Source organism: Pangasianodon hypophthalmus, chromosome 2 (assembly GCF_027358585.1).
Source record: "Pangasianodon hypophthalmus isolate fPanHyp1 chromosome 2, fPanHyp1.pri, whole genome shotgun sequence".
NCBI classification, from domain to species: Eukaryota; Metazoa; Chordata; class Actinopteri; order Siluriformes; family Pangasiidae; genus Pangasianodon; species Pangasianodon hypophthalmus.
In genome coordinates, this window is record NC_069711.1 from 29,533,822 (window position 1) to 29,554,967 (window position 21,146).

Below are 21,146 nucleotides of genomic sequence, written 5' to 3' on the forward strand. Positions count from 1 at the left end.
CCTAGACAGTAATCTGAGCTCAGGAACAAACCAAGGACCCTGTAGGTGTGAATCAGCAATGCAACACACCCTTATGTAAATTTTTGAAATTCAAAACCGTGAAAGATTCATTAATTCTAGGTAAACAGGGGAAAAAAAACACAAATTGCCTTTCAACAAATTTTCTGGACATTTAATAACAAATGCGTTTGCTGACAAAATGATAGTGTCCCTTAAGGACAGTATAATAAGACCAATGCTCATAGTTATAATATAAAAATCATTATGCCAAATGGTTCCCCAAAAGCACTGCATGTTAACCTTAAACATATCATGTCTTGGACCAGTTAGCTTGTTATCAATTAGTGTTTATATGTAAGCTTTGGTTTATATACAAACTCCCTAACAACAGGACTATGCACTTTTCCCCAGTATATTAATACGAGAGAGTAATTAAGGTCCTGTGACTGAACTAAAATGATGACTTCAAGCCACATAATGCCCCCAGTCATGGTTAGTTCTGATCCCTTCCTCTCTCTTCTCACTGCCTCTTTACTCTCAGCTTTAGGAATGTCATGTGTCATGATTAGCTCTGGTCACTTCCTGGATTGGGCACAGTGCCATGTCATGGTTATCTGTAAGACCACACTCTCTCTTTATTCCGCTTCTGAGTGCTGCTTCCTGTTTCTCACAGCTTTACAGTGAGTAAGCAAGAGTGACTATTCCTCTCCAAATGCATGTCAATAAAAGTGAGCTTCTCAGCATGCTAGGACCAATTGGAGAAACTTTTCATTGACTCCATTCACTTTGCTATTTATTTTTAATCACCATAAATCTGAAAACTCCATCATGTTTACCAGAAAAGTAAGAAGTTCATCCATACAAACTATTTCAGCAAATTATTGTAAGTATATGTCCAATAATTTCATTCACACCACAGAGCTATTGAATTCTCAAAGCTCAAAATTAATTTTCTATAAGAGCAGCTCTGACATTTAATTCTGGCTGTAATTTAAATCAAAAGTTTTATCAATGCGTTCATTCTAACATGGCAAGTTGTTGTTGTATACGAGGAGTAAAGGTCTCGAATGATTTGTGATGATTTGTGTTGAATTCCAATCAAACCTTTCGTCCAGAAAATATTGCAACACAGCTGCTATGAAGAGTACAGCTTTTTGCGACATTAGCCAGGACTTACGTCATCTACATACAGTACCTGCGCAATCTTGGAACTTAGTATTTACTGGCAATGAGAGTGTGAGTGAGAGAGTGAGTATAAAAGAGGGAACATTGAGGACTACTCCACAACCAGAGCAGATCTGGTCTAAGGAAGAGGATAGTTTCCTGAAAAACTACACTGAGACTGAACACTGAGTAAGTAAACAGAAATTTTAGTAATCACTTTTTAAATTGATTATAAAAACTAACTTTTAGAATGACTAACTTCCCCCATGAATCTTCCCTATGCTTTTGCATCCTATGCTTTTGCATCCTATGCTTTCGCACAGAGATTATATACTTCAGCTGTTCTCTGTGGTATAAAAAAAAATAACTGTAGATAATTTTCTTTTTTTCTCTCACAGAAATGGGAGTGGATAAGCAGAAAGTAGAAACAGAGAAGTCTCAGATTACAGACTGGTAAATAAAATGATAATAATAGACAACTTCTATATAGACATATAGAGGTGTATACTGATGATTACATGGAACTGTATCTCTCTACAGTGATCTGTCTGAGAAGATAAAGACTGTGACTAAGGAAAGTCATGTCCAAGCCAATAGCACAGAGTTGATGCAAGCCTTCCAGAGGGGAAATATCACTCTGATGCAGTATAAGGTGAGTCATCCTAATCAAAATTATCTCCAGCTGTGTTTAAAATCAGATTATGAAGTTTCATCATTTTGGACTGTTATCGTAAATATCAAAAATTTTAATAATACGCCCCCACCCCCCTCCGTTTCTTTCCTCAGCTCCTGCTGTGCTCCTTGTATAAGATTTATGAAGCTCTGGAAGAGGAACTGGACAGAAACGCCTCTCACGACAGTGTCGCACCAATTTACTTCCCTCAGGAACTGAGCAGGACGGAGACGCTCAAGAAAGATCTGGAACACTTTTACGGTCAGGACTGGCAAGAGAAGATATTCGTACCGGCCTCTACACTGAGATACACTCAGAGGTTGAGAGAGGTACCACAAAAGATTTAACAACAAGCTAATTTTGGAAATAGAGTTACATTTTAAAAGCACACCTACAGTCTACAATTATGGATCTCAATCCCAGCGCTCTGTGAAACCCACTGGCACACTCAGATTTCTCTCCTCTCTCAGATTGGCAGCAAGCACCCTGAATACCTCGTGGCTCACGCTTACACTCGTTACCTGGGTGACCTGTCAGGTGGCCAGGTGCTGAGCCGCGTTCCCCAGAGGTCTTTAGGACTGAAGAACGGAGAGGGTTTGGCGTTCTTCTTCTTTCCCGCCATCAGCAGCCCGAATCTGTTCAAGCAGCTGTACAGAAGCAGGATGAACAGCATCGAGCTGACGGAGACACAGAGAGAGGGAGTGCTGGAGGAAGCCATCAGAGCCTTCGAGTTCAACATCCAGGTTAGAAGACTTTACTTCACACAGATTTACTTAAAGGATACAGTACATTTTGTTGGAAGAGCTGTTTGTATGACTCAACTTTTTATATGAATAATATGATTCAAGATGACATAATATGCAGGTGTGTGTGTGTGGTTTGTTATCCAGGTGTTTGATGAACTCCAGAACTTGGTGAGCATCTCAGAGAAGAATGAGCTGAGACAGAGACACAAAGCACACACCCTCAAGACTCCAGGTAAAACAAACACAAACACAAGCTGCACAAATCCAGCAATCTTTATCTTATCCAGCATGTTAAAGCCTTGACTGTCTCTCTTTCCTCAGATGTCAGAGTGAGCCAGAGCTCAGAGCTATCCTCCTCACTGACGTCCACCTCTCAGCTGCACAGGATGCTGCTCGGAGTGTGTTTAGCTCTGGCAGTCGGAATAGGAATCTATGTATTTTAAAATGTATGCCTGTATAACGTATTTTTATTTATTTATTCGACTCAGCTAGTTGAACTCACTTTGCCTAATGCGCCAGATATTAGACAAAGTGACGTTTACATGTGTTAATCTTCTTTCTCTAAGCTGACGGAATTTGGTGGGTGCACCCTATAGTCTGTCCTGCTAAATTTTTTGAATCATGGTGAGAAACCAGAAACACATTCTGAGGTTTAAAATGAGCCCGTGTTACTATATTATGTGAGAAATGAGCCAGTGTTACTACATTATGTGAGAAAGGAGGACAGCACCTGTACAGCTCTCAGGGAGAGCCAGGAAGTCATGATGTCACTGCCTTATTTCTCACAGTTCTTTCTCATTACTGCACTTCCTGTGAATACCTGGAAGACATAACCTCTAAAAAAAATTAAAAATAGAGATGTTCTTTGCAACTGCTTAATATAAATTAATAACCTGCAAAGATACAAACCATGCTTTTCTCATGTCAGGAAAATTGCTCCTGTAATAAATGGCATTATGATTTTCTAATACTAGTGCAAACACAGTCAGAAGTCAGACAGTACTTGAACCAGCATCGAAACTTCGAAGATTTAGTAACAGAAAGCTTCTGAGATGCCCTTTTCATCATTGTTTTGTGTTGGAAGGTTGGCACTGGAAACTATTACTTGAGACACCAAATGGTTTCCCTGTACTCTCACAGTTTAAAGAAATAAAAAGTCAAATGTACAGACAACCAGCAAATCTTTTAATTTACCATACATAAATCACAATATTAACTTAGATCTGGTCATAGTAATATTCATTTAGAATCTATCACAGACTTACAATAAATTTAACTTACAGTTTGATAATACAGCACAATACAACAGTCTTGTAGTCTACATGTCATTCATTAACCATTTCAAAAAGAAGTACATCACAGTGTAACCCATCATATAGTGATTTTTCTACACCTCATAGCCCAGAGAGCTGATCTGTAATCACAGTAAGCCGGTTTACTTAAGTGATAGTCAGTACTTAAGACTGGCTTAGATATCAGAACATGACAAACACAGCACAAGCGAGTAAGGCACTTTAGCAGTGCAACAGAATTAACAGTAACAACTGTATTATTAGACACGGAATGAAAAATTACGAAAGGCCCTAAAACAAATTTGGTATCTCACACAAACTATCACACTCTCTCTAACACACCATCATATTAATAAAAAAGGTTAGCACATTATTAAACCTCTTAGACACACTGTTAAACTGTAATTTAGGTTCGATAATGTGTGTAAAAGAGTATGTGTTTGAGAGAGTGTGATGGTCACGGTTTCTCATTTCTCATTGGCTCACTGTCTTGTCATTTATATTTCCGTTACCCGATTGACAATGTGTCAGAAGTGAGAATGTGAGACAGTATGATAGTTTATGAGAAATTACAGGCTAAAGGGCCGCTCTTAGAAAATCTCCTAGTACTGGGAACCTGTGTTTTGTCTAACAGCAATCATCTTTCACTAGTTTCTGATCGGGGCTTTAATATTTCATACTAAAATATTATACTTTTTTATGGATATTCTATAGCTAGATAGCTTTATCTGCTACGTGATAAACCCACAACCTATGACATTAGCTATGTTTACATACAGTTTATTAATTTAGTAAAAAAATTGGAATATTTGCATCCAGTCTTTTGTGTAATGATGCAAGCTAACAAACATGGCATGGCCTGATGTTGCAAAGGACAAATCATTCTTGCCTTCTGTTTAACAAGTACATTTGTTGAATATATATTTTGTGGGAAAGACATAACTGAAAACTTGTTAAAAAACACAAGCGTTTGAACATTCGGCTAACGCAAGCTGCGTATTACATTCTATACTTTACGAGGTACTTCTTGTTGCTATAACAACACTGACACTAAATCATGTTCTTTGCAATGCGCACACTTTTTTTGGATTACACGTAATGTATGTAAACGAAGATTGCAGAACTTATGCAAGATATAGTGTACATTCTGTTGGGACTCTATAATCAGAATTAATTCATTTGACTGACAAAAAAAATCTCTACATGTAAACAGCCACTGCTGGTTAGTTTAAAAAAGGTGTATGTGAGGAATTATGCATTTAAATACAGTAAAGCAGACACAAAACATTTTACCTTTTCTTCAATGGCTTTCTTACAGTTAATTGGATGAAATTATCATAATGCTTAATGAAAAGGCACGGTACACATAGCAGTTCTGTACAAAAAGCTAAAAGGCAGTTAGGTGAAATTCGCCACTTCTGAGCAGTGCATTTTGTGCTACCTGTTTCTCTGTTCTTCATCCATTAACCTGAGTGTGTTAGAGGGTAAAGAGCTGATCCTGAGTGCTCTCTTGTTTCTGTGCTGATTGTTGAGAGTTCCCAGGAGTCGAGGAGCTTTTTTGCACAGAAGGGAGGTGCTCCACTGCTTTCGCCCTCTGCGCTAAAAACTTGTCAAACTCTGTCAGGAAGAGACCAGGATCCGGTTATGAAATGAAAGACAGATGTGTATGTTAGAGAAAGAGAGAGCTAGAGAGCTAGAGAGTGAGAGAGCGAGAGAGAGAGTGAGAGAGAGCGAGAGAGAGCTCACCTTCACTGGTAACACCTTCTTCATCATCATCATCATTAAACTGAAAAAAAGAATTTACTATTGTCATTTAGAACAGCAACGAAGGTTCGAAACAATTTAATTATCATTATAAGATCTGAAGAAATCACTTTTTAAACATTAAATTAATCACTGTTTCTTTCTTTCTGTATTTGCACATTTTCAAGTAAGGGATGTACCTGAAAAAAAAAATACATTATTCGAAATGAACAGATCGTGCTCTAAACAGATGTAAATAGGAAGAAACGTATCCTGCGGAACTCAGCAAAATAAGTCACACAAGCGGGAGGTTTTTACTTTTGTACCGGCGTAAGCGAGTGGTCAGATATGAAGCTAGCAGGACAGACAAAGTCCACGTTTGTGGCTCTGTGGCAATGCATTTACAGCATTCATAGTAACTGCCTGGCCAGGGTCATGATGGTTTGATTATATTTTAGAACTAAATTCCAAGTAACCAACTAAAATACCACAGGAATGTACAAACAAAAGCAATACTTGTGTAAGCGGGATTAAAAAAAAAAAAAAAAAACAAACAAAAAAAAAACAACAGTCCTGCACCCATCTCCAGACCAATTATGAACTGGAGTGATGTAGCTGAGGTTGAGATACTGTCAGGGCCAGAATTCACACAACAAAACTTTGCTATTAATGCTATTGCTATTAGTGCCACGCCCACTTCGGGTTTAAATACAAATACAGAGAGGTTCACTGTGTTACACCCCTATTACAAATGTAATGATCACACTGATCTGATGCTTGACTGATAAAATTGTAAAGGCAGTTACATGTATTATTGTTATTCATATTATACATTTTTTGTGTTTATGAACATAATCTATGATATAAAGTTCTTTGTAAGAAATCCTCCAGCTTGCATTAATTTTTAGGATCTCTAGATGGCGCCAACGCACTAATATAGTCTCCTTTGACTCCCCACACTGTTCCTGGAGGGCTACAGAATTATGAGTGTAGTTAAACTGTTAGATATAAAAGATTATATCTACAGTAGAAAGATTGATGACCACAGGTGTACTCCAATCTCCATTACGAACACAGCCAAGAGCAGTGGAGACCCTGTCCTACAGTGCTAAAGTTTGTATTCCTCATGGTTTTTCTAATAGGGGGAAAATGAAGGAATGTTTTACAGTTTATTATCAAAGAAAAAACAGAATTTCGAAATGTTAAAAAAAGAAATGGGGGTGTATCCTGGAACAAGACAAAAAAAGAACATAAGGCAAAATAGCAAAAAAAAAAAAAAAAAAAAAAACATCATGAAAAGGTTCACGAGTGCCCTCTAGCTTGATTTAAAGAAGGTCATAATTGACACCTTGCAGATTTATAACGTAGATGTCAAAAAGAATAGGCCAAGATTTGGCTAGCAATCTATCACAGTTAGAAGAGTTATGCCAGAAAGAAGGTGTGTCTGCTATTGCCAGGCGTGTTAGGGTTTAAGAGTGAGAACCAAAAGTGGCTCAGAGGATACAAAACAAGTTGGAAGCAGTTACTTATCAAATTTCTTTGCTCTTCATTTTGTCCTAAGTGTTTAACATGTAAATGTAAATTGTTTAATGTCTTCTTCCCCCATTTTTCATGTTACTTGTTTTTTGTTTTAATTTACGTCAATCTTTATTTTGTTTTTATTTCAATCAAGCCGACAGTAGGCAGGTGCACTTAGTATAGGTCTCTGGCATGTAATTTACAAATTCTGCTTTTGAAAAAGTTACACGCCATTTTAATTCATTCTCTTTGGCAGGAGTTCATTTGATTGCCTGTAGCCAATGCAATGATTTTGATAATGACTTGCTGTGTGTATTATCAGAACACCCTGTTAGAAAGTGGAGAGGTGTAGACGGCTAATAATCAGCACTGTTTAATGAATCATACTATGCTGGCCCCACCACCGACAAATTTAGAGAGTTCAAGAGATTGCCAATGCTGCCTACTAGTCACGAGATAAACTGCATGGACTGCTTAGACTGTAACTCATGCAGATAAAGAAATCAAGGTCTAGAATTACCGGTTCTGAAGATAACCACTTCTCAATGTCATCCATAGCAGCACTCTGTGGTGCTGGTATCTGGAAAAAAAAACACAAGCACAATTATATAATGAGATGTCTTGACAAAATGTATTATTTATTACATATTGCAATAGTGTTTATATGACGAATCATGATTTAATCAATTATGTATCAGTAAAATGAAGACCAAGAACTGTGCAAGTGTTGATTTTCTGACAACCTGATAGCATGACAACCACCTTACTTCAACATTTCACACAAATCACTAATGACACACTGTTCACTGATTCACCACCACACCACCATGGAAGCAGGGAAACAATCATGCATAATCATTCAGTGAAATACCTGTCTGTGAAATCTCTCCCCTTTCTGACGTAATGCCTCTAGCCCTGTAGCTAGTCTCTGTCTCAGTGAGCTGCATTCAGCTAAAATCATTTACATAAATGTATGTGATTGGCTAAAAAAAGACGATGCACTACAGTCCAGCTGGCTCAAGTCAAGCAAACTAGAGTTGCAGAACTATGGCCACCTTTCCCCCCAAAACGTTTCATACGGCTCTGCTACAGCATTTTTTCTAGCCCATTTTCACTAGAGAGCAAAAATTGTGATTTTTTTTAAATTTACATTAAAATTGTTAATGTTTGGGAGGCTTCATTATCACATAATAATTTATTCAATTTCTTCAATACCTTAGTTCTACCACTGATCTGAGTATTGTTTCGTGCAAGCGCAGGATCAATCGCAGAAGATGGATAGCGGAGTATACTTTATACACACTATATGGCCAAAAGTATGTGGACACCTGGCCAAAAAACTCATATGTGCTTGTTAAACAACCCATTTCAGATTTAGTCCCCCTTTCCTGTTAGAATAACCTCCACTCTTCTGGGAAGGCCACTAGATTTTGGAGCATGGCTGTGGTGATTTGGCCATTCAACCATAAGAGCATTAGTGAGGTCAGGCACTTGATGTCAGGTGAGGAGGTCTGGGGTGCAGTCAGCGTTCCAGTTTATCCCAAAAGTGTTCAGAGGGGTTGAGGTCAGTTCTCTGTGCAGGCCACTCGGGTTCTTCCACACCAACTTTGGCAAACCATGACTTCATGGAGCTCGCTTTGTGCACAGTGGCATTGTCATGGTGGAACAGGTTTGGGCTCGATCCCTTAATTATAGTGAATGGAAATTGTAATGCTACAGCATTAATGACATTCTATACAGTTGTTTACTTCCAACTTTGTGGCAACAGTTTGGGGAAGAACCACATATGGGTGTGATGGTCAGGTGTCCACAAACTTTTGGCCATATAGTGTATATAGAGATGCATCATAGAGATGCATCATAGAGATGTGTATACATGCATGCATCCTAAATCTCATGATCGTTGGAACCCACCAGTGCCTCACTGTATATCCACTGAGACTGACGACACCAGCCACCTGCCTCATCCTTCACACACTCACGCTGGCACACACACAGATGCTGGGTTAGTATGTTAGTGTATCAGTAAAGAGCTGTTGGTTGGTCCATAAATTAAGCATTAGAATAAACAAAAATCAGTGTATCATTCATTGTTTTTCTTATTCTCTGTCTTACTAAGTGACAGCTATGCTGAAACTTTGGATTTTTTTTTTAATTTATTTAACAAAGATCCTTCTATACCCAAAAGCAGCATATAGTAAATGTGTGCAGTATTTGGTCCATGATGCAGTTTGAAAAGGCTATATACACAACACAGTTACTTATAAAGTGTGTTTTGACAAACACACAACTGACAGACTTTGTTTTGTAGAAATTCTGTTCTGTTACATAATGCAAGTAAATACATTTCAACGAAATAAGGCTGTGTTTTTGCCATTAACTAAGGCAGCAGCAGCAGCTTTCAAACGATTAACTATCATTTTGATTTAATGTCTCTATGCACTCCACTGGTTTTGTTTTCAGGTTAAAATTATAGCTGTCAGCTTTCAAAAATGCCTTTCTGACAAACATCTGCGTTCGGCAGAATGGATTTCATACTTGTCTGATTGTTATAAACATACAGTTGAGTAGGTATTGAGTACTTATTGCATCATGTATGGAAAGTTTCTTATGAGATTATTACAGGCTTGTCAGGGTTGCTCAGGAGTATTAGATTATAGTACTTTTTGTCACAGATTTTCTTTCCTTTTTTTCAATTTTAACATAAAATTTTATGCACTCTAGCTTTAAACATTCATTTCCACTTCCAATGACAGTCAATGTCAAATTGACCAGAAAAGGTGTTCCAGAAAGTCAGAAAGTATTTGTTCCACGAAGTTAGAATAGGAACATTCAATAGGTTTTCACCACACATCTATTGTGAACAAAAAAGAGGAAAATTGTATTATAAATATGAATTTGTTAAAAATGCAGTTATTTATACTGACCCCTGCTGTGACCTGGAGCCGAGTGTCCAGCGCTTCTGCTAGCCCCTCTACTGCACCAGGGTCCTCGTATCTAACACTACACACACACACACACACACACACACACAAGCATGTGAGAACACAGGTGCACAAACATACACACACAAACACAGATCTTGATACTGTGCACATATCAAACTTAGCTAGAAATCTCTGATGTTTGTGATTTATCCAGCCAGGCATATGAGGTGGAATTTAATAGTCACAAATAACAAAAGCTGAATTTAAATCACATGCGCCAAATTCAATAGGTTTATCATAATTATTCATAAAAGTTAAGAGCATTTATGTAAAATCTAATGTATAAATGTTCAAATCTGTGTAAGACCTTTCCTTAGTTCACATAGTAACTGAACTATAATTGATCATATCTTTTTGAATTTTAGACCATATGAGGAATCTTTAATGAACCAAAGTCACCTCTGTTGAGTATGTTTGATTGATTGAGGAAGCCAAAAATTTAAATATGATTAATTGTGCTACTCTACGTAGTGTTTAATTACATGTGGATCTGTATAGTATATGAATATTGTGTTTATATGGCAGTGCTCCTCAGTTCCTGTTGAACTGAAATGCAGATTTCCTGAGTCTGAAGCATCGCAACACTAGATTTTATTGTTTTATCAACTCTTCTATGCATTCAACTCGTTGTCTCAGGATTCATCTTTATCTCAGCATGAGAGAACAGAAATGTACTACTAGGCTGGAATAGGTAACAGTGGGTGACTGTAGTTGAACTCTTGCCTCTTTCTCTGCTCAGCCAGTGAACTTCCTCTCGTCTGAGCAAACATATCAAATTCATCATCATCTCCTGAAGCTAGGAGGGAGACAGAGAATATATAAGAGTGAATAACACAACAGTGAAACAAAATTGAAAGAAATGAAAACAAGACAACGAATTAAAGTACAGAAATCACAGACCTGCACTCATTGTGGGATTATTCGTAGGCCGGGTCGCTGGCTGACTGACAGGTGGAAGTAACGTCTGATTGTCTGCTGCTGAAACTGGGCCAAGGTCTATAAGGTCTCCTGCTACCTGCTTCAATATACAGAGAATCCCAACATCACATTTAATAATTTATATATATATATATATATATATATATATATATATATTTACAATATATTTTTTGTGAATCCATTTATTTCTGCAAAGCTGCTTTGTGACAATGTCCACTGTTAAAAGCACTATACAAATAAAATTGAATTGAATTGAATAATTAGTAAATATATGACATTAATTACTGTAGAAACCATTAATGATCAATGTAGTATTTAATAAATTGTAAACATATCAAATAAATTATTATTTTACTAAGCTTTTAATAATGAACGCAGTATTAGAGAATTTGAAAGCTGAACTGTAAATTTACTTGTTCTGTGGGTGTTCTTTGGACAGTGCTCAGCCTTTCAAACCTGAAAAAGAGACATCAAAACTGATCAAAGCAAGACTGAGTCATTACACAATGATGACAAAATGTTTCAATTTTATATATGTTCATCAAACATAAAAATTAAACTATGTGTGTGTCCTAAAAGTGATTTGCACATTTAGGATGTGCAAGTATTAGAAAAAACTAATTCCTTACTTACTGGAGTCAAACTTTTTCTGTGGCTGAATCTCAAATTGTGTTCTGTCGGGCATGTAGTGCACTTTGTAGGTACTAGCACATTATTTGAGATTTGGGCTTTGTGTGAAAGCGCTTACATTAACAAACTGGATCGAGTAATGCAAATGAATCAGAAACAAGTTAATAATAAATTATGATGATGCTAGCCATAACTGCAAGCAACACAACGTTCACCTTCTGTGTTTTATTCAGTACAAGCTCCTGGTGTAGCACTAATGGTCCTGCATGTTTCAGTATAGTGTAAATTTGACAGTAGTACCTCTCATAGCGTATGAAAGCATTGTTAAGATCATCGTTGATAACGAGCAATTCTCCAATCAGCTCTTCCTCACACAGACTGGGGATCAGCTCCACTACACGCTTCTGCATGCTCTTACACACTGAGTACAACTGCTACTCAAACATGCACACACGCACACACACGCACATGCACACACACAAAGATAGAGCTATCAGGTTTATGTCTGTTATATAACCAGATTATTTATTATTACAGAGAGTAACAGAAGAGACAGAATGACTGTGGGGTGATGAGTAAGGTGGGGTCAGGGAACTCAAAGAGTAAAATCATGAGTTAGTGATGAATGGACTGAGAGAATGAGTGAGTGAAGGGATGGGGGTGAAAAGGTTAGGGAATGAGGGGATGAGGGAGTGGGTGAGTGAGTAAAAGACTGGAAGAATGAGGGGGTCAAGGAGTAAAATAATGACTGAGTAAGTCAGAAAGTGAATGAGGTGCTGAGTAAAGCGCTGATATGAGTGTGTGAGTGAGGGAGGTAGTTACAGAGTGAGGAATGAACAAGTGAGATAAAAGGGGTGTTTAGAAAGGAATTTCTTCGGGTGATTTAAGAGAGTGAGTTGATGAGTGAGGAAGTGGTCAGGGATTGAGCTAGTAAAGAGATCATAAATGAGTAAGTCAGTGATGCACAGAGTGAAAAATACCTGCAGTAGCTCTGTGTCTGATGGTGAGCTCTCTCCTGGTCTGAGCTGGTTCAGCATCTCTGTCATTACCATCAGGTTTCCCTTCACCAGGTCCAACTCTGCCCTAAGCTTCTGTTTCTGAGACACACACACACACACACACACACACACACACTATTCACTACAGCTCAAAAGCTGCAATCATTAACAGCATAGATATAAAGTATTATAGCAAGAAGTAGGACACTATTTATAGCTGTACCTGCTCAGGTGAGATAGGTGCAGGTGCCCCATTTGTCTGGGGGATATGTAAAGTGTGTGTGTTTGCAACGTTGGGCGTGTGCGCTGTGGGTTCTGCAGCAGGTGGGTTAGGTGTACTGTCTTCTGGAATGCTCTGGGAGAGGCCACAAAGAGAGATTTATCTTTCTCAATAAAACAGACCAAAGTACACATCAGATCTGCTCCAGATGGCTGGACTGGAAACTATTTTTGCTCTACAAGCATATTAGACTGATTACATTGTGTAACTGACTCAAGTTTTAAGATGAATTCTTTCAAAATTATTCTACTGTGGTTTCTAGAGCTACCTACAAGAATACAATTAAAGGTATCTAATGTAACCTTTGACCTGTAGGAGGTTACAAGCACGTCAGCTGAAGCCAGGAACAAGCAAAGTACATTTGGAAAGGAAAAGAGACAGTTGTGGTGGAGAAATTAACGCACAAAGGTACATTAATCCTGGAAAGTATTCTGAACGCTGATGCAAATTTGGAACTGATATTATTTAACTGACAAGTCTGTAATACTTGAACTTGAGTGAGCATGTCATTCAAACAAGGGGGGGGGGTTTCCCGTAGGAAAATCATTACTTAAGTAGAAGGTTCCTACTGACTTCTTCCTTTTTATCACGTTTGTTGTCTACACCAAATTATATATTCGGGCACCATTTTAAGCCATTGTATCCTTTGTCTGTATAAATTGGATTAGACTTAGAGTTAAGTGAATTCTTTACTGTACATACGATAACACTATCCCAGTCTGACCTTCCACCTGCTAGCAATGTTTTTTATGATGACAGAGGTTATAGCAGGTTAAAATTCAGGGAAGTATAAACAGTCAAACACAGTAGGGATTTACCCTGATGGGAGTGTGTATGGGCGACAGAGCATCCAGGTCAGTCATAGGAAACTCCAGGCCTCTCTTCTTCAGATCGTCATACACACACACCACACCAGACAGTGACGGAACGTTCCGGAAAGCATCGGCCCACGCCTAAGAAAGTGAAACACAGACCAGAAATTATGACAGAAGGAGAGCGTTTGCAGAAATATAATTTAGGCTAATTCCAACTGAGCCACTATTAAATTCCTATAATCAGCCCAAATCAAAAACAATGCGCCTTTGTGTTGTGCTGAAATTCAGAACAAACCTGAATGAGGCTTAAGACTCGGTCATGTAAGACCATAGGGGGATTGTTTTTGGGGAGAATGGTTCGGACCAGCACTCCCTCTACAAAGTTCCGGGTGCACACGTGGACGTGAAAGCGATGGCCGCAGTTCTTCACACACGTCTCGAGAACCTGGACAAAAACAAAAACAAAAAAAAGAAAGCATAAAAAACAGACTATGTGAAATTAGTGATGTACGGTATTATGTTAAATAATAAATATTAATACATGCAATGCAATATTTAATACAATATAATCTATAATATATTTAATATTATAATATATTAAATATTAATTTTTAATACATAAAAATACAATAAAATTATATAAAAACTATTGACAATTTGAAACAAAATAGTTTAATTGAAATTCACCATTTTATATATTATTAAGTATTAATAAACTTAATACAATGTTTATATAATATAATATAATATAATATAATATAATATAATATAATATAATATAATATAATATAATATATCATTTTTTGTAAATATATATATATATATATATATATATATATATATATATATATATCTCAAATAATTTCATATTAACAATTATTTAGCCAATTTAATACTGGTTTACTGAAGTCCATCATTTTAAATGAACATAAGACATTAAATATCTGCAGTTGTTAAAGACTTTGTTCAGGAACAGGGGGGAAGAGAATGAAAAATGTTTTAAACAAACAAACAAGTAAATAAAAATCTTACAGTCAGTGACAGCATGACCTCTCTGAAATTTTTATTTCCCACAAGCCGCTTCTTTATGGCTTTCACTGCATTTTTGGGTCTGTAAGGACATGCATTAAAGGAGTATAAACACTGTCATTAAAACACCTTATTAAACACACAGAAGTACACTTGAAGGAAATGAAAAATAAAAATAAGACTGATTTTTTTTACCTTGCCTTGAGAAAATAAATAAATGAAAACACTACCAAAGATTCAATAAGAAGAATGAATGAACTGTAGTTGCTGATGCCCTACCCATCTTCTGTCTCGTTGATGATGTCACAGATTTCCATGTTCATGCCCCAATCCTCGCCCTCCAGAGAGCCCCTGGTGGCTTTCTCTGCACAAAAACACAAACAACAACCACAGCTGAACAAATAAGACATAATGTGTTTCAGTATTCATTAGACAACATCACATTTAGTATTTCATTATGACTAACATCCATTCACAGTAAAATAAACCTGAGCTTGCAAGTCTGAAGCATTTAAATGACTCTAAAGGTGAGAGCAGGACTGAGCAATTATACAAATGTAACTTTGTATAATGTGGTGGCAAAGTCATTCATTCTGTCAATTAATCATTTATTTAATTAATTAGTTATTGATTTAGAGTCTGATTTTGTGACATCTAGCAAGTATTCAAGTATATTAAAATGAATTAAGTCAAAGAAAAGGCTGCTTTTTGATGATTTTAAAATAAATCAAGTACATTAAAGCTAATTTGTTCTTCAACTGACTGAATAATTGCGATTACTGCACTGAACAAAATAAATACAATTAACATATTAGCTCAAACAAAAAAACTGGACTTTAAAAGAGCAACATTTGTATTGAAATATTTGAATCAATATCAAACATTCTTAAAAACACTGTGGTAAAAGATCCTTGACTTGCTTTGTTAGGTGACGTTGATTCGTATATAAAGAAAATTGTTTTGATGTTTACTACAGCTGCCAAGATGTGTATATATTGCGAAACTGGAAAATAGTGAAGGCACCATCACTAACCCAGTGGTGGAGTTATTGTTATATAGTCACCCAGAAAAAATCATGTATAATGTAAAGGGACAACCAGAAAAATGTGATAAAATATGGAATCCAATTTTAAATATAGCTAAGGTATATATGTGATTATTTGAAACTGATATAGAAGTAACATCGTGCATGAAATTGAAGATTTATGGATATGTAGATAATTAAGTCATAATCTTCCATGGATATGAGATGGGGTTGTGTTTTACTGTACTACTGAATTTGTAAAATAAAGATTAAATAATAAATAAAGTAACTAAATAAATAAAAATAATAGAGCAACATTAAAAGGGAAACCATGAACAGATGTTAAAATAACAGAGAAACACTCCTACAGTCATGTACTTCCGGCCTAAAGAAAGGAAGTCACCGAGTGTGTCAGTATGCGCTCCACTGAGCCAACAAGTTTTTTTTTTGTTTGTTTGTTTGTTTGTTTGTTTTTTTTTTACTTCAGCACACATTGGGTAATATAGAGCTTAAACTGGAGTTTAGTGATCAGACAAATGTGAGTTAAAATCCCTGAAGCAGGCTCTTAACCCTCGACTACTCAGCCCTATACTGACTGTTAGCAGGAATATACACAGAAAGTCCTCTAAAGCATCAGAGTAATCTCAAGACTGCAGAACAGCCATCGTCAGGGCCCATGAGGAACCGCAGAGCTCTGTGCTTGGAATGGATTCTAGATTTTTTGCAAAAACAAGTAGAAAACGCAAATGGTGTCGATGTGGATGTCTCCGCTGCTAGTCCTTCTTGCTCCTAATTTGTGCTCCTACAAACATTCAGCCACTCGTTCTTAAGATATTGCACTAACAAGAATCTCAGAACACGCAGATAACCTGAAAGCATATAATGCCGCCACCACGTAGTGATGGAGGCATAAAAATCCAAATAGCCAGATGTATGGTATGAGAATTTGAGCTCAGAAATCATTTGTTTAATAAATGTGTAGCAAAAAAATATTTGGCATTAAGAACACCAACCGCCGACTGACAGTGTACCCATATGAAAATCACAGACTCATTGCGAAATTTTTATGTTATGTGGTGAGGAAGTTGCCACGACTGAGCAGGAACAACATGCCAGCCTCTGGCGCAATTTATTTAAACAAATGCCTTATCTGTATTTTCCTGGTGACCAGTAAAAGCTTGGTTTAAGGACAGCACCTTATCAGATCTTTCAGTTCAACCCGTCCTCATGACTGATTACTAGACTGCTGAAAATGAAGTCTGTATGAGAACTCATGTGATCCAAACCATCATTCACACAAGTTCCTCCCAGACGAAACCTCTACTGTGTAGGTCTTTAGCATTCACTAAGTCCCTCCTTCTCTCTCAGTATTTTCATGTGACTGTCAGGTGGCCGTGCACACGTTCTCCCTGAGCAGCTCCAAGCATTTCTGACATCAGTGTGAACAATGGGAAGGGTGTGTGAGAAACAGACCTTAAATCTAATAGCAGTACTACAAAATTATTTGATATGAACATCAGTAATAGTACAAGACAGTGTGGGAAGAGTTACATAGGTAACTCTATGTCTAACACTGTTTTGATAAACTACTGCAACAAGCATCTTTTTAAAAATATATATTAGAGGTTTTTTCAAGTTCATTAACGAGATCGGATTGGATGTGGCAGGTTGCTTCTGTGGTGCTGTGGGTCTTGTTTTTATTCAATTATCTTCGCTCATCTTTTCTGCTTTGTTTATATTTTGAGAACCATCAAAATTCAGTAGAAAAAAAATCATGGGCACAAAAATTACAAATAAAAATTAGGCTATAGCCGCAGGAGCAAATAGGATTGGTCAAGAGTTTCTGTATCAGTGGACAGGATTGGTCAGAATTTACGAGCATGTAGGAGCGGGAGGGAGAGTCCCGTGCACGTGAACTCTGGATCTGAAAAGATATGAAGCGCTTGTCGGTGAGACAAATAAAGTGTTTGTGCAAGAACAACCTTTAGCACAGGAGTGCTCAACTCTTTCCTGTGTGTCCAGAGTTCAGAAGAATGTAGTAATTTCCTACTAAACAGGTCTGAAATGAACATCTGAACCTGTCACAAGCAACCAACGAAATGTGGGGAAGTTAAAAATGATGAGTGGAAACACCAAGAATTCAACATTTCACTCTTTCTAAAAGTCTTGGTATCAGCCAATTATCATAAATATCAAACAAAAATGCCTCTATGCTTAATGTAAATGGTGTACATTGTGAAAACAAGGTTTGTTTTTTTTTTTTGAGTGTGGTTTCTTCAGCTGAGAGGTGACAAAAACTCCCTCCTTTCACGCCATTCCAAAACACAGATTTTATTTACATCGCAGAAAAGATTCATTTGAATAACTCACTACTGGGCCATGGTTGAAATTACCATACAGAACAAGTGAGTGCGTCACACGAGACTCATTTAAATCACTCAAGACGTCTGCGTGTATTGAAGTAAGGAAAACCTGTGTAAGTTAGAGAGACAGAAGAGCACTCAACTGGAATAAAACAAAAATGCTTAAAAACTAATAAGATATTGCACTTTTAAACAATACCTAGGGGAAAAAACCAAGAAGATGAATTAGAAGTGACAATATCTTCCATATCATTTGCGTCAAATTATATATAGGACAAAGTTACATTTGTTTCTTGGTGCAAATTGAAAGATCACATGATGACACATACACTCAACAAATTCAGTCAGAATATCTACAATGCTACAACTCATCTTCAGTAACTGTTTTATCCGGAGATCCAGAGCCTATCCTGGGAACGCTGGGTACAAGGCAGGAATACACCCTGGATGAGACGCCAGTCCATTGCACAAACATATTCACACGCTCATTCACACTTGTGGCAATTCGGAGGTGCCAATCCATGTACTGGCATGTTTTTGGGAGTTGGAAGGAAACTGGAGAACCCGGCGGAAGCCCTGCCATGGGAGAACATGTAAACCTCTGCACAGACAGTAACCTGAGCTCAGGATTGAACCAGGGACCCTGAATGCTACCGGCACCGTGCTTTCACAATGCTACTTAAATTGAATTATGATGAGCTAGACATGATTCATTACACTGACATGAATTTCAGAGAAGTAACAGATGTCTCAGAGAGGCGTTTTGAGGTCAGAGTTGAGGTGGCAAGGCTTTTTTAAGGGTGGTATCTGCCACCCATGTGACTGCAGCCTTGGGATGAAATGATAATTGACTTGTGAGCTGAAATGATCAAAGCTACCTGTACTGTATCTGTACAAATATCAGAACCGGACTACGGCACTGAATCGGTCCACCAGTGATAAGCTCTCAAGCTGTAGGTGAATATTAGTTGTTCAACCAACCACAGCTTGTTGAATTCTTGATTCTGATTGGTCAGAAGGTGTTGATTAAATTTCTGCACCAGCAGCTCTGACAATACGTACAGTTTCTACTTACACAGCTTGTTACAAATGCATGTCATTGTTGATATGACGATGTTTTCTGAGGAGCAGCATGGCTTAATCATTAGCACGATTGCCTCACACCTCCGGGGCTGGGGGTTCGAATCCCACCTCCACCCTGTGTGCATGTTCTCCCAGTGCTTCGGGGGGGGGTTTCCTCCAGGTACTGTGGTTTCCTCCCCAGTCCAAAGACATGCATTACAGGCTGATTAGCATTTCTAAATTGTCCGTAGGTGTCCCTGATTTCCCCGGGATAGGCTCCAGGCCCCATGTGTAGGATAAGCGGGATAGAAAATGGATGGAGATTTTTGGAAGGAGTCTCCAGTGTCAGCGCTTTGTAACAGCCAGTGGTAAAGCTGTACCTTTATTTGGGAAACAGGAAAGTCTTCAAAATGGAGGACTTTTTCAGTTTGTCGATAACATAACAAAGCTGTGTGTGGAGGGGGGTCTTATTCTTTATATAAACGTGTACAAAATATGAATAGCAGCAGTGTTTTCTGTTCCTTAATTCTAAAAACAGCTCGCCCATCAACAAGACAAGAAAAAGAAGAAGAAAAAAAGACATACAAAGACAAGTTTAAAAGTGAAACAGTTTCACAGAGATTATTCTGAACTAAAGCACTTTAAGTGTACAGTGTAAGTCTAAGTAATGTTACACCTCTGCTCTGCTAGCACCAGCTTTTAGTTTCTCCACGCTCAATAACCTCAAAAATATAGAGAAATTTAAAGTGTAATAAAATAAACAACAGTATACACAAGTACATACAGCTCTGTCAATTCTACAGTTAAAGACAAGGTCACCAGTCCAGGAAGCTAAACGTTAGCTTTGTTACAATCTTGCTAACAGTTTCTTTTAAGCGACAATTCAATTGCAGGAAGTTAAATATGTTTAAAAAAAAAAAACACACACACACACACACACACTTACGGATAAGCTGGCCAACCGGAGAGGAGAACGGGCTCCCGATGAGAAAATCCATTTTTCCTTCAGACTATCAAATAACACTATTTTACACATTCATTTATATTTGTGTTTTTGTGTATATGTTCAGCAGTTATTTCAGCCGGTTTGAACAGCGCTGTAGAAGCGCGCGCGTGCACGAGTACGCGCTGAACTGAAGCGTGAACGCGCAGTCACGTGAGAGAGAGAGAGAGAGAGCGAGAGAGCGAGCGCGCGCGTGCGCGAGAGAGAGAGAGAGAGAGAGAGAGAGAAGTAAAGCACACACTGGATCCCAGAGGGCTCCATGCTGCTGTATTGCTTCAGTTCGTTTTGTTTTTATGTGCATAGCACTCTTAAAAGTAGACAAAACACTGTTTTGGGCTGTTTAGTACTGTGCAAAAGTATAAGGCTCGTGCAAAGAAATGCTGTAGAGCAAAGATGCCTTCAGAAATAATGAAATTTAATGTTTCTACATTTAAAAAAATACCATAGAGCAGTAAACAGCCAATATTTGGTGTGACGATCCTTTGCTTTTAAAAAGAAAAATACTAGTCTCTGGTGCAATCAGTGCAGTTTTATAAGCAAATGAGCTGTAAGTGTTACTGAGCGTCTTGCAGAAGCAGCCACAGTTCTTCTGGAGACTTTGACTGTCACACTTGCTTCTTATTTTTGCAGCGAAACCCAGCAGCCTTCAGTATGTTTTTTGTCTGAAAAGTGTCTCTTATGTAACATGCTGCTTTCTTTACTGACTTACAAACAGTTTTCTGTAACATTTAATTTTGTGCTGGAAAACTAATGTTTGGAATCTTAAGTGTTTTTGTACCGAATCAATAATATAGAAGTCAAAATAAAAAAATAAAAATAAAAAATAATAAAATAAAAATCTATAACAAAGTTTGTACTAAAAAAATAGGGTGCCTAAGAC

General features: G+C 37.6%; 2 protein-coding genes across 4 annotated transcripts; one reads left to right on the forward strand and one right to left on the reverse strand.

The window, feature by feature from the left end:
- Positions 1-1,226: 1,226 nt before the first annotated feature.
- On the forward strand, positions 1,227-3,756 carry LOC113538311 (heme oxygenase). Of its 2 annotated transcripts, none has more exons than XR_008301026.1 (7): positions 1,227-1,353; positions 1,563-1,617; positions 1,705-1,816; positions 1,951-2,166; positions 2,308-2,580; positions 2,702-2,815; positions 2,905-3,756. XR_008301026.1 is itself a non-coding variant. In XM_026933279.3 (7 exons), the coding sequence occupies exons 2-7, from the start codon at positions 1,565-1,567 to the stop codon at positions 3,024-3,026; spliced, it is 864 nt and encodes a 287-aa protein (XP_026789080.3). In that variant the 5' UTR covers positions 1,249-1,353; positions 1,563-1,564; the 3' UTR covers positions 3,027-3,756. The 2 variants fall into 2 exon arrangements, 1 of the variants encoding a protein (XP_026789080.3); XM_026933279.3 differs by having other exon boundaries at positions 1,249-1,353; positions 2,728-2,815.
- Positions 3,748-20,407, reverse strand: LOC113538298 (target of Myb1 membrane trafficking protein). Of its 2 annotated transcripts, XM_026933249.3 has the most exons (16): positions 20,210-20,407; positions 15,094-15,178; positions 14,818-14,896; positions 14,081-14,230; positions 13,789-13,923; positions 12,914-13,045; positions 12,673-12,789; positions 11,993-12,126; positions 11,476-11,518; positions 11,024-11,141; positions 10,847-10,919; positions 10,064-10,139; positions 9,051-9,119; positions 7,657-7,716; positions 5,622-5,661; positions 3,748-5,492 (listed from the first exon to the last, which is right to left on the reverse strand). In XM_026933249.3, exons 1-16 carry the CDS (start codon positions 20,259-20,261, stop codon positions 5,353-5,355), a joined length of 1,503 nt encoding a protein of 500 aa, XP_026789050.3. In that variant the 5' UTR covers positions 20,262-20,407; the 3' UTR covers positions 3,748-5,352. The 2 variants fall into 2 exon arrangements, with proteins under 2 accessions (XP_026789050.3, XP_026789051.3); XM_026933250.3 differs by lacking the exon at positions 9,051-9,119 and having other exon boundaries at positions 20,210-20,406.
- Positions 20,408-21,146: the final 739 nt, after the last annotated feature.